Source organism: Zootoca vivipara, chromosome 11, assembly GCF_965207765.1.
Source record: "Zootoca vivipara chromosome 11, rZooViv2.hap1.1, whole genome shotgun sequence".
Classification (NCBI taxonomy): domain Eukaryota; kingdom Metazoa; phylum Chordata; class Lepidosauria; order Squamata; family Lacertidae; genus Zootoca; species Zootoca vivipara.
Window position 1 is genome coordinate 38,333,461 of NC_142594.1, and position 14,087 is coordinate 38,347,547.

At 45.2% G+C, this 14,087-nt stretch overlaps 1 protein-coding gene across 1 annotated transcript; it reads right to left on the bottom strand.

Annotated features, from left to right (window-relative positions):
- Positions 1 to 2,667: 2,667 nt before the first annotated feature.
- On the bottom strand, positions 2,668 to 10,626 carry LOC118092106 (uncharacterized). The gene is made up of 4 exons (XM_035129846.3): positions 9,927 to 10,626; positions 8,524 to 9,062; positions 7,442 to 7,508; positions 2,668 to 5,715 (listed from the first exon to the last, which is right to left on the bottom strand). The coding sequence occupies exons 1-4, from the start codon at positions 10,513 to 10,515 to the stop codon at positions 4,181 to 4,183; spliced, it is 2,730 nt and encodes a 909-aa protein (XP_034985737.2). The 5' UTR covers positions 10,516 to 10,626; the 3' UTR covers positions 2,668 to 4,180.
- Between the last annotated feature and the right edge of the window lie 3,461 nt (positions 10,627 to 14,087).

Sequence of the window (14,087 nt, forward strand, 5' to 3'; positions counted from 1 at the left end):
CTGCATACATCACAGGGGTGTCTTTAGCTAGACTAGTTTGCAATACTGAAGCAAGCAGGTGAAAGTCACCCTCAAATAGTGGCACAGGCAATGCACCTGTGCTGAGCAAATGCCATACCAGCAAGGATGCTTCCAAATATTACACAATTCCTATCCAGAAAGCATGCCTGTGGGATAATCAGCAGATAATCAGAATGCAGGTCAAGGGACGGGTCCCCTACGTCTTGTTGGGCTAGAAGTACTTACAAAAACAGCAGTGATGAATCCTTTGGTTGTGATCCCATTGAGTCCAGTGAGGATCGGTTCCAGGTGAGCCTGGATAAAGTTACAGCATAATTCTGCACATTTAAAATGATAATAATAATAATTAATTATTTATACCCCGCCCATCTGGCTGGGTTTCCCCAGCCACTCTGGGCGGCTTCCAACAGAAATATGAAATGAAATAATCTATTAAACATTAAAAGCCTCTCTAAACAGGGCTGCCTTCAGATGTCTTCTAAAAATCTGGTAGCTGTTTTTCTATTTGACATCTGATGGGAGGGCGTTCCACAGGGCAGGCGCCACCACCGAGAAGGCCCTCTGCCTGGTTCCCTGCAACTTGGCTTCTCGCAATGAGGGAACTGCCAGAAGGCCCTCGGTACTGGACCTCAGTGTCCGGGCAGAACGATGGGGTGGAGACGCTCCTTCAGGTATACTGGACCAAGGCCATTTAGGGCTTTAAAGTCAGCACCAACACTTTGAACTGTGCTTGGAAACGTACTGGGAGCCAATGTAGATCTTTCAAGACCGGTGTTATGTGGTCTCCGCGGCCGCTCCCAGTCACCAGTCTAGCTGCCGCATTCTGGATTAGCTGTAGTTTTCGGGTCACCTTCAAAGGTAGCCCCACGTAGAGCGCATTGCAGTAGTCCAAGCGGGAGATAACTAGAGCATGCGCCACTCTGGCGAGACAGTCCGCGGGCAGGTAGGGTCTCAGCCTGCATACCAGATGGAGCTGATAGAAAGCTGCCCTGGACACAGAATTGACCTGCGCCTCCATGGACAGCTGTGAGTCCAGAATGACTCCTGGGCTGCGCACCTGGTCCTTCAGGGGCACAGTTACCCCATTCAGGACCAGGGAGTCCTCCACACCTGCCCGCCTCCTGTCCCCCACAAACAGTACTTCTGGCTTGTCAGGATTCAACCTCAATTTCCATTCAGAAGAAAGTCTCCCTGTTTTCAATGGAGCTTATTTCCAAGCAAGTGTGTACAATACTTCCCCAACCTGGTGCCTTCCAGAAATTGTTCATCTACAACTCCCATCATCCCTACTGGCCACCCCTCTTGGTCCAACAATAGGCAGGAGAACACAGGATTGGTGTATAAAGCAACTTAATAGGACAACTCTACAGACAACTTCTTCATATCAGGCCATTAGACAGTAAGTAAAGTTTAAAATCTTTTATTTGAATCGAATTCCATATATATATATATATATATATATATATATATATATATATATATATGTATGTATGTATGTATATGTATATGATCACAGATCAAGAGCTGTGCTTTTGCTTTTAGAATAATTAAAGTGATATTTTGGTATAAAAACAAACATAAATATAGTTTTCAGAATGTTCCATGTTCTGGATAAATGCCCAGCACAAAGCACAAAACCAAGAAAACAGTCACAGTTTGCATACTTTAAATTTACATACTAGAAAAAGTCCCCATGTCAGCACACTTTAGCCAATATATAAAATTGTCTTAAAGCATAGAAAAGGTATCCCAATAAAATCTGTAAAATGTGACACAAGTAATTAGAGGATTAATATTATACCTTTTATAAAATGGCGACTGGTTATAGATCAAACCTCTCTGTTATTTCGCATACAATTCCTAGCGGACCCTCCAAAGTCTGAGAGAAGAATTATGCAAGTAGCGCAGATTTGTGCATGTGGGTTGCTTTTTTAAATGGTCACAACTGTCCCTAGTGCAGACTGTGTGGTTGCAGAGGGATTGCTTTGGTACGGTTGTTGTTGTTGTTTAGTCGTTTAGTCGTGTCTGACTCTTCGTGACCCCATGGATTGTCCATGGAGTTTTCTTGGCAGGGATACTGGAGTGGCTTGCCAGTTCCTTCTCCAGGTGGATCACGTTTAGTCAAAACTCTCCACTATGACCTGTCCATCTTGGGTGGCCCTGCATGGCATAGCTCATAGCTTCTCTGAGTTATTCAAGCCCCTTCGCCACGACAAGGCATTGGTACGGTTAGGACCCAATAAACAACAGAAGAAATGTCTTGATCATAAGAGGATTTGATAACAGGACTAGTTACCTAGACTAGTGGTTCCCAAACTGTCCCCACGGACCACTTGAGAATTGCTGAGAATTGCTTGGCAGACACCTTACCGATTTCCCTGCCTTCTGTAGCAATTGCAATGCACTGGGCTTGATCCATTGTGATTTTTAAACTGTATTTTAATTGCTTCTTTTATTTCTTACATGTTGTGTTTTATTGTGTTGAATTCCATAGTATACAGATTTTGAAACAATGCAATCTATATATATAAAAATGTAAAAATCGTGAAAGTGTGGGCTCCACTTTTCTCCGTAACCGCTTGACGGATTGTCCTGAAATTTTGACACAACGATCCAGCCCACTCCCCGAGTGTTCCTAGAAAAAAAATCCCTCAGAACTGACACCTGTGCAGGTACAAACCACTTTTTCAACAAAGTAAAACAGCGCCCTCAAGTGCATTTCCTCCCACAGTACACCCCCTCCCTTCCTGTGAAATCTACGCCACACCCACAAACCCTGCCTCCACCATGAGATCCACCACTCACATGCATCCATCCAGCAGAGGTATTGAAGACCTCAGCAGAACTGAAAACAGGCCATTTACAGCAACAAGGCCCAACCTTGCCAAGTGGAGGTAGGGGCCTGCCTGGGGGGGGATGGGGGCCCGAATAGAGGGCAGGGATAGGTAATGGGTCACAACAGGGTGGGGGGGGAGACACAGGGATGAAACCTGCTCTCTCCACAGTATCTCGCCTCGGCTCAGGGGGATCTGAAGGGGGGCTATTACCCTCCATCTCACAGATTAACACACAGCAACATGTGCAGGGCCAGCTAGTAACATATAAGAAATCAAAGAAGCTGGGAATCACAAGTGGGGAGAGTGCTGTTGAACTTAGGTCTTGCTTGTGGTCTTCCAGTAAGCATCTACTTTGGCCTGATCCTGCAGGTCTCTTCTTATTTCCTGCATCAAGCAAGGGGCAGAGGTGAGTTTTAGGGAGCATGACCAGCTTGGTACACTGGGTGCCGAGCCTTGGGGGCACCACAACTATAATTTGGAATGGAGCATGAGGGGTGGGGGGGAGATAACTTTGGCATTGCACAGGGTGCCACTGAAATTTGAGACCCCAAGGTCCACCACTGCAAGGGGTTGGATTACATCAGGAATGGGGAACCTGTGGAGCTTCCCAATGTCATTGGACTACAATTCCCATCATTCCTGAATACTGGCTATGCTGAGTGCAGCCGATGGGAGGTGGAGTGCAACAACATCTGGAAGATCACAGGTTCCCCAGCCTTGGACTGGACATCTACAAAGCTCTTTCCAATTCTTACATTTCTATGATCGTATGAAGCGCGGCTCCCAGGGTGAGTGTATGGGCTTACATGCAGGGTTGGCTCAAGACATTTTGATGCCTGAGGCAGAGCAGCAAGTGGTGCCTCTCTTCCTGCCCCAACTCAGAGTGCAAATATCCAGCCCAGCCATCAAAATACAACAATAATAAACTGAAGATCTAACCATTTGCTGCCTTTCGTAACACTCAAAATCATGGCAAAGTGGCTTCCACGTCACTCTGTTAATGTTTGAATGCACATCCAAGGCATTGCTATGCCTCAGCTAGATATTAGTCCTATTGAAAGTCAGCTGAACTCCCTAGGAAAGTTCACCAACAGAGCAGAGGCAGCCAACAAACAGCCCTCTGGGTGTTCTCAGACTCCAGCTCCCATCAGCTCAGCCAATGATAAGGAACAATGGTTCCCCATCCCTGTATTCTGCATTTTGTCTAACCTGTCCTCTTAGCAAGTTCTGTGCCATTCAACTGCAGCTGGAGAAGGGAGAAAATGCCCAACATGGGCTTACCATTCACCTTTCCTTATTCCTTCCGTATTTTTTATTAACTTTTAGTTTCCTTCTGGGATAGATGAAACCCATAAAATGGACAAGCTGGTTCCATGTTGATGTGCAATGTGGTTGACCCTGCCACGCACACAGTCGAGAGAAACAGATATCATTGTACCATTGAGAACTTCAAAGGAGGAGCGAAGCGTGACACTGGTCCAGACGCTGCCCTCTGGCATTTGCCCTCCAACCTGCTGCGCAATTGAATGAGGCTGTGCATGATCACCGAAGAGCTGATTTAGAGTCACCCGGAGCATGTTACACGAGTGGATCAGCTTTATTGAAAACACAACACTGGCGACTCCCCTTTCGGTAAAGACAAAGTATCTCTGAGCAAGTTGTCCAGTAGAAACCAGACGGATCTGCTTCTCAATGGAGGAAACCTGAGTAAAATCCAGTAATTTGTTTCTGACAGCTCCTGTGGGCAGCCCCTTAATGGAGACCGAGGCTGAGAGAGCTGTGGAAACTGCAGATGGGATCCAGATGAGGCTCAGCATACTAATTCCAGAGCTGTCTCCAAAATAACGAATGTTGCATTGTGCTGGTGAAAGGATCTCAAAGCTAATCAGATCCCCGGCTTCAACTCTGGTGGCCCCAGAGGCAGATATCGACGTGTCTCGATAATTGACACCAGACTTGTGCACGGTCATTAGTTCTACGTTGGTGCCGTTTCGGTTGAGATAAGACACCAGGGAAAGCCCTTCGCGGATGCAGGTGGGGCCCATGGAATACAAGGCTTGGTGCAAAACGAACTTCACCACACCCCTTTCCGTAAACTTGACGGCTCTGCCATCGTGGGACAAGGTTAGCATGTAAGGGTCGGAAAGGGAAACTAATTTGAAAGTGGGCCGGTAGTTCGTTTGGTAGTGCATCGCTGTGGAGAGTTGCGCAGTCATGGCCACCGCCCCCGTGTCGTGGGATAACCAAAGCAAACTGAGGGGCGTGTTGAGGTCGTAAATGTTGAAGTCTTTACTTTGGTTGCAGAATTGATTGGGGCTCTTCAAAAACACCCAGAGAGCTTGGCCCGGTTCTACCTCCATAGCACCGCTCACACTGACGCTCTGGAAGATTTTGCCTTCCGGCTGCTCGATGCGGACCGCGCTCAGCTCACAGCCTTCCTCCTGGCTGCTGACTTTTAAGGCAAGCTGGAGGAAATTCCTGCAGTTGTGTTTCACGGCAAAATTGAAGTCGGCCCACATTAGGCCATGCTGCTTGAAGACCAGGCTGTTCTCTTCCACCGCGACGATGTCCCACTCGTGCTTCCCCTTTATCTTCAAGGTTACGCCAGGATAAATTTGAGAAGCGCCAGACTGTGCCGTGGGTAAAACGACGTTTGCAGTCCAGGACTCGGACAGCTTGTTCTCACTGGCTGTTGAGCAAACAGTGTCGCTGACAGTGGAGCAAGGGAGAACAACCGCCCTGTCTTCACACATTAAGCAAGCCTGGCACTCTTGCAACTCTTTGTTAAAGAAGTACTCTTCTCCGCACAAACCCAAGGCAGCTTCTTTCGCTGCAATTCCAAGGCATCGGAATCCTCCTGTTCACACACAGGGAAATACATTTTCAATCACAGGCCCATGCTGCATCATTATTAGTCTACCATTATTATTATTATTATTATTATTATTATTATTATTATTATTATTATTATTTGCACTTATTAGTCATGCTGTTTTATCCCTTTTACACAAAGTACCCCAAAGCAACTTACTAAGTTTTCTGTTTTACAATTTAAGATACTCATTTTACATCCTTAAGATATCAATGACTTCCCTCCTTCTCTTTCCATGGTTCATTTTACATATAATAAATCCCTGCATAGTTTACATAAACTACAGTGCATTTATTTCAGTAACACAACTTAAAAGGTGAAACCAATATAGGAGATAGATGCGTGACATGCAAAGCAAGATATGTCAAGCCTTTATTTGTTGTAATTGTAATTATTTGTTAAGCGGGTCAATTATAAATAGAATGTAATTAATGAAATGTAATAGCGATGTTTATTTTTGTATTATTGTAACTATTTGTTTTATTACTATGGAATTTCCAAAAGAAAGCATTTGTAAAAATTAAAAGAAAAATAAATAATAATAAGTTGCGTTACTGAAATAAATGCACTTTTTGACGATATTCTAATTTTCCGAGTTTCACCTGTATACCATTTAGTATTCCATTATTGCATCCACCAGAAATTATTTACACTGTTGAATTTATTTTGATGCTGCCAGCATTTTCAGCCTTACACAATTATTTCCCATATAATCCATAAATATTTTCCAATCTTCTTTAAACATATGTTTTTCTTGTTCTCTTATTCTATATGTTCAGTCTGCGAGTTGTGCATATTCTGTCAACTTAAACTGCCATTCTTCTTTAGTTGGGACCTCGCTCGTTTTCCATTTTGAGGCTAACAAAACACGGGCCACAGTATGTAGTAGCATACATAAATAACCTTTTTTGACACCCAAAGCAACATGCAATCAGTTTCTGAAAACATTTATATCCTGTCTGTCCATGTGCTTAAGGCGCCATACAATAAAAACATAATGTTGCCGAAGCAACATGTGCCCCAAGAGGGCTGTCTCTGATTTTTAAAACATTTATCCCCTCCTAAAACTGCTAGCACATTTGCAAAGCTAAGCAGGGACCAGTGTGGTTTCAGATTAGATGGGGAACCGCATGTTGAGATCCCTGCATTGCAGGGGGTTGGACTAGATGACCCTTGGGGTCCCTTTCAACTCTACCATTCTATGCTTCGGTGTTGATTAAATTGCATGAGTTTCTATTGAACTATTGCCATTACTTACATACTTACATTTGCATGTGAGTAAAAGCAATAATTCTGAAGCACGATGGCTAGAGCTGATGGGAGTCCAAAAATAAAAAATAATTTAGAGGGTATAGTAAGTCCTGTTGAAGTGGCTTGAAGGGGATGTTCAGGGAGTGGGATATATATGTAACTGAAAACTTGTCTATCATCAAACTAAATTGGGAGGGGCTCCCCAGTATATAGGTATTTTGTGATGAAGTATGGCTGCCACTAAATTATTTGCAATAATTTAAAAATGCAGCACTTGTAAAGAGATCATACTGAATTGAAATAACGCATTGCAACATAAAAGTGATTTTTTTTTCCTAACAAAGAGTCCTAAAAGCTCTTACTCTTCAGCCCAACTCCACAATGCCGACTTGAAACTGCACCATGAGGGAACATTCCTGCCTTCATGAATGGCTTCATTCACAGAAATGCAGCAACTTACCTGGAGTGTTCAGGCACTTTATCCTTTCTCCACAGATGTTTGGTGATTCAATGCACTCGTCTCTATCCTAAGAGTAACAGATAACAAGAGTCAAGTTCAAACACTTAGCATTGCTCTGAGGCATCGTGCTGCTTGGAGCACGGCCAGTGTGGCCAGCTCAGGGCCCATCGACCGAGGAGGGACACCCAACACAGGGTGGCACTTTGGCCAGGGGCCCATCAAACTTGGATCTGGACCCGATAGTAGGGGTTTACGGAAGTGAGATATAAATTGTGTGAAGGGCTGTAGCTCAGTGGTAGAGCATCTATCTGCCTTGCATGCAAAAGGTCCAGGATTCAATCCCTAATGGCATCTCCAGGTATAACTGGAAATCAGGGCTGGCCCTATGGCAAGGCTGGGTGGCACAGGGCGCCAGGCCACCAGGGGGGGGCGCTGTGCTGCTGTGCCTGCGGCAGCCGCGCTGGTAAACAGGGCACGGGGGGCGCCGGAGGGATCTTCGCACCACGGCGCCAGATATGCTTAAGACGGCCCTGCTGGAAATAAACCTGCCTGAAATCCAGGAGAGCTGCTGGTAATCGGTGTGGACAATATGGAGCTAAATGGACTCAGCATAAGGCAACTTTCTATTTTAAATGTGTAATTTGTGCTGGAGCATACGGGCAAAAGTTAAAAGTGATAAGACTACAGACATAATAAACGTCGTTTGCACAAAGAATAATGCAACAAAACCCAAAAGTATATAATACTGAAACATGGGTACAGTGGTACCTCGGGTTACAAACACCTCGGGTTACAGACTCTACTAACCCGGAAGTAGTACCTCGGGTTAAGAACTTTATCTCAGGATAAGAACAGAAATCGTGCGGCGGCGGCAGCAGCAGGAGGCCCCATTAGCTAAAGTGGTACCTCAGGTTAAAAATTGTTTCATGTTAAGAACGGACCTCCAGAACGAATTAAGTTCATACAAGAGGTACCACTGTATTGTACTTTAACTTTAGTTGGTCTGCCTGTGACCTTTCAGTGGGGCTGTCCCTGTTTGGGGAAAAGCTACCATTAAGATTCCAAGCACAATGATCTTTCACCTGGCATATCCGATCAGCATTTGTAGAGCACTCAGACAGCTGGAAAAAGCCAGCAGGGCACGAAGTGCATTTTTCACATTGCGAGGGTGTCTTTTGGAAATTACAAAATTCGTCACTTTCACAAAGGCCACAGTCCATTAAAGGTTCCCCAACATCAATCACTTTGGCATCAACTTCTACTTTATGCATGGAGTATGACTTCTGGAGATGGCTTCTGACTTGGTTCTGAAGGCCTTGGAGATTGGCTTCAAAATAATGTTGAATATCCTCTTGCAAACTCTTAAACGACATTTGCTTCACCGTGTCAAAAAGCATGCCATACTGGACCTTGATCAGATCCATTTGTTCATACATTTTCCTTTGTTGCTCTACGATTTCCCGCTGCTGAGCCACCAACATGCTCTGCTGCTCTGCAAGTTTGTGCTGTAAATCCACAATCGTCGCCTGCTGGCTTTTTAGCAAGTCGACAAATTTTTCTTGTCCTTTAGTAAGCTGAAGTTGCAGCACAAGCGCATCCTCAGACGGAACCTCATTTTCCCCTAAAATACAAACAACCTGGCATTAAAACATAAATCCTTGGTGGTATTTCTCAAAACATCATCAAACGAGGTCACCAGAATGTGTGACAGGCCTTCCTGGAGCATTCAGCTGGGTGCAAGCAAATAGCATTCAAGGGCAGAAATAAAGCAGTGTGTGTGTGTGTGTGTGTGTGTGTGTGTGTGTGTGTGTGTGTAATCCATATGGGGAAATGTCCTACCATTAAACCAAGATGATGTACCATATTTCTGATACCCATAAGTCTTCATCAGGCACTATTTGCCTGATGAAGAGTTCAGAATATTTCAAAGCTTGAATCACTTAGTTATGTATGTGTTTTTCTACTGGCCTTAGCATGTTGCTGTGTTATATTATTTGTTGCAAGCTTAGTTCAGTCTCGCACCCAGAATCAGCACACAACATCCTTGGGCAGGTGACGGAGCTTCAGCTTCAGTGCCCAGCTCAGCCATTTAGAATGTTTTACCATTTAGAATACTCCTTTAAACATTCTTAAAATATCAATGACTTCCCTTCTTCTCTTTCCATGGTTCATTTTGCATATTTTGCATAAGTCTCTGCATATTTTACATAAACTAAACCATTCAGTATTCCATTATTACATTCATCAAAACTTTTTTACACTGTTGAAATGCGGCCAACGTCTTCAAGTGTACACAAGTTCCCCCCATATATTCAGCAAACATTTTCCAATCTTCTCTACACGCATGTTCTTCTTGTTCTCTTATTCTATATGTTAAGTCCGCAAGCTGTGCATATACCATCAGCTTAGGTTTCCATTCTTCTTTAGTTGGGACCTCGCTCGTTTTCCATTTTAGAAATGGCCTGGCTTAGACACCCACACCTACCTGGTTTGACATCACAGGTCAGCTGAACGCCCAGGGCAGCACCGCCTAGTTCTGAAGCTGTGTAGGCAAGGTCTTCCCCGATGAACTGGGCTGCCCTCTCAGTTGCTCTGACCAAGGTGGGCTCACGGCAACCTTCCCCCTGGTTTGGAGGGCATGGGATGGTCTGGGTAGCTGGCCTGGACTTCTGGCGAATGTGCAGAGGCAGCCTGCACTCAATGCCTTTGCAGTCCCGAACGGTGCCATTGGGAGCGCCAGCGCTGCAGTCTCCTCCTCCAGTGCAACTCTCTTCTGCACCCCTGGTGGCGGCCAAGGCAGCATGTCCCAGGCTGCTGCCCCCTAGAGGCTGTTGCAGCTGCCCTTGCACAGGTGTGGTGGACTGGGCAAAGGCACGAGAAGGGTGCCTTGCCCTTCCTGAGCAGTGGGGGCCCTGGCAGTGTTGTCTGCTGGGCTGATGTTCGCTGTCACTGCTCCTGCTGCACGGGGGACTGCGGCAGAGCGCAGCGCTGATGCATCCTCTTTCGCCAGCCAGAAGCCACAGGCAAACCCCTAGCCAGCAACAGAAAGCCCAACGGAGCTGTCTCGCCAGCATCTCCAGCGTCACCTGCAAGAGGAAAAGAGAGCCTGGCAGTCCCTGGGGCAAGGTAAGAAAGACTATGTCTGTGCTTTTAGGGCATTGGCATACAGGTCCAATTTGCAGGTAGCACTCTGCCTTAATGTGAACCAGCAAATGTGCGGATTCCTGGAGTGAAGATCTCCAGTACGGAGCACCTTGCTCAGTCCTACTGCTGCAAGTCTACTCAGGTCTAAGCCATGATTTGGTTTAGCTTTATGTTCAAACTCAGGCTTACCGTTTGTCTCCCCCAGAAAAACCACAGGTAGTAAATGAAAAGCAAACCCCGGTTATAGCTTTTGTTTCCCCCCCAAAGTAATACAAACCTCAATCATGGAAGCAGCAGGAACTGGTGAGGAATACAGCAGCTATGAACCTGCATGTTGGCTCATTCATGCTAAAGCATATTTTTGTTTAGCATTACATGCAAATCGGATCAAAGAAAGAAAACAACAGCTTTTTTAAAAGGCACGGTCTGTTAGAAACTAGAAAGCAGTGGTTTGTTAAGGCAGAATTCTGGGTCTGGATTGCCCACTGGACAAGCAAGCATCGTTCTCTCCACGACCTCTCGGGATTATTGCAAAGGCCCATGGGAAAAACAGTAGAAAAGTCACTGTGTCATAGTGGTTAGAGGGTCTTATGCCACACCAGCAGTGATGTCACAGGGTCACTGTCCAATAGAATTGTGTGTCTAGAACAACTGCTGTTCCTACCCCACCCCAAAATGCGATAGCTGTGCTTGCTAGGGGCAAAACAACCATTTCTCCCCTCTTAGCAATGATTTCTGAAACAATATTAACTAGGCTCATGAGCAGATTCTTAGACTGGAGGAGGGGATATTGGACATACCATATTTATCCTGAGGAGAGAAATACCATACTTTTCCATGTAAGACGAGGTTTTTTTTACTCTAAAATCATGTTCAAAATCGGGGCTCGTCTTATACACGGATAGTGCAGAGGGGGACGGGAGATTGGTTGCAGACGCGAGTAGCAGATTGTCAGAGGTGATTGGGTTGGTGATTGGTGGCTGTGGCAAGGGCTGCTGGGGATGTGCTTTTTCCCAAAAAAGAAGCTCAACAACTCTGGGCAACCCTTCCCAAAAAAGTTCAATAACTCTGGGCCATCTCCCTCAATTTTCTTAAATTTGAGTCCCCCCAAATAGGGGGCATCTTATACATGGGGGTGTCTTATATACGGGGAAATAGGATATCCATAAACAATACTGATATTAAAAGTAGAGAACAATAACAAAACAGCAAAGCATAAAATGTTAGGAAAGCCATTGCTGTTAGCAGGAAAGGGTCCAGAAAGGAACATAGAAGGCTGCCTTATACTGAGTCAGACCATTGGTCTACATTGTCAACACTAACTGACAGCACCTCCGCATTGTTTCAGCCTGGAATTCTCTCCCAGCTCTACCCGGAGAACACTGGGAATTGAACCCAGAACCTCCAGCATGCAAGTCAGATGCTCTACCACTGAGCTATGGTCTTTCCCCCAAGGATTACTTCCGCAATTGCAACTGACAAACCTTCTTAGAGAGGGAGCTTCACATAAGGGTGCCACCACAGAGAAGACCCTCGGTCCTCGGCTAATGTGGTCAGGGATGATAGGAGCTGCAGTTCAACAGGTTCCGTATCCCTGCCTTGGTGGATTTCACTAACAACAATCAGGTTTGGATGAAAGAAGACAGCCTTTTATATCTTGATCCTAGAACTGAATTGATTTTAAAGAGGAGAAGCAGCACCTCTGTGCCCAGAAGCAAACTGTTGATCAATTGACAGTATTCCAAGGTATCCCTTCTGAGAGGCTCGAACCTCTCTTCTGGTGTTAAGGTGAGGCAGAGCTGGTGGGAGAGGAAATCAAACATACATTTTAGACCGTGATTGTTTCAAATTTGCATTACAGGCAGAGTGAAACATAAAACCTAAAGGGAGCCTCGCAAATGTTGAAACAAAATCAACAACCACAGCAGCGAAGGAACTTCCTCCCAGCCAGCCAACCGCATCCTAAACATGTTCCTTGGAAGTTAAGCCCCCCACTGATTACTACAGGCCACACATTCCTATACTTAGTAGGATATTTCTCTTCATCTGCCTTAGAAAAACAGAAAAGATCAGATGCAGCTGATCTGAGAACATCCCATTTGCAAGAAGAATTCTAGTTAGGTTTTAATACCAAGCAATATTAATTTTTTTATTGTTGTTCTTTTTATTCTATTATCCTAACTACCTGTCCCATCAACCTTTCAAGAAAGCTCTAAAAGGGTTCCCGTTGAATTCAGGGAAAATAACTTTATTCTTTGATCTGGCATGTCTATCCCCATTTGGGAGAAGCAAAGCTGCGGAAAAAGTCTTTCTCCTAACAATATAGACACTCCCCACTCCCTGGATGGGTACAGTCGCCTATGAACTTTTAACTGACTGTTAAAACACTCTTTAAAAAATAAAATAAGAAGAGCGTGATCCAGCCAGTCTTGTGGGAGCAAATGAGCTGCTTACCTTAAAAAAAGAAGAGGAGCAGACGGAGCCGAAACCAGTAGCTTTGGGGAGGTCCAATGTTCTGATCTTTGGATATGGGCTGAGATGAATCAATGATCGCGTGAAGAAGGCAAAAGTTTGTTTTGCCTCCACGGCAGGAAACTGACCTCCTCCTCTTCCTCCTCAGAAACCCTGGAAGGGAATGTTATAGTGCAACATTTCTTTTAGGCATCATTAGCATCGGATTTCCCAGGACCCTCCCTTTAACTCTTTAAATCCCGCGCTGCCGCAGAGGCAGGAAAAGGTTCAAGGAGGAGGAGGCTTTGCAGTTCAGAGGTGAGTTGCGATTGATTTAGTCTCCCTGGTTGCAGCAGCTTCGGGAGGAGGAGGAGGAGGAGGAAGAAGAGGAGGCAGAGCAACACTAGGAATCTGGTTACGGAATTAACTGGGGAGCGCGCAGTTTAACTGCAGGGAGAGGGCGAAGAACCTCGTTTGGGAGAAGATGAAAGGCTCCTCCTGTCACCCCCCAGTCAAAACAAAAAAGTGACGACGGTATTAGCGTCAAAGCCAATCAGCATCAGGAAGGGACTCAGCCCGCCTCGTCGGCCACTTTGACCCCTTTCTAACAACATGTGCGACCAGTGCCGGATTTACGTATAAGCTAAACAAGCTATAGCTTAGGGCCCCACTCTCTTGGGGCCCCCAAAAAAATTAAAGGGGAAAAAACTGGATGTACATTTCCAAAATATAAGATTAAAAAACAAATAAAATAAAACCTACATACAGCAACAGTGTTTTGTGTTGTGCAGGCTCCTATGATGTAAGTCATGGGCCCCACCTGCTCCCTAAATTATCACTTGTTTGCTCATTTCCACAGATAGGGTGCCTACATTCTGCATGGACTGGTTGCATGGGAACATGTGCAAAATGGCTTTAGATACCTATTAGGTCCATAAATTACCATATAGCATATATTCAACACAAAAAACAGTGACGTTGCTCTGCAAGTTAAAGAACCCAGATTTTGCCCTTGGTTTCCCCCTTTGAGACAGGGTTTAGAACCTGTGTC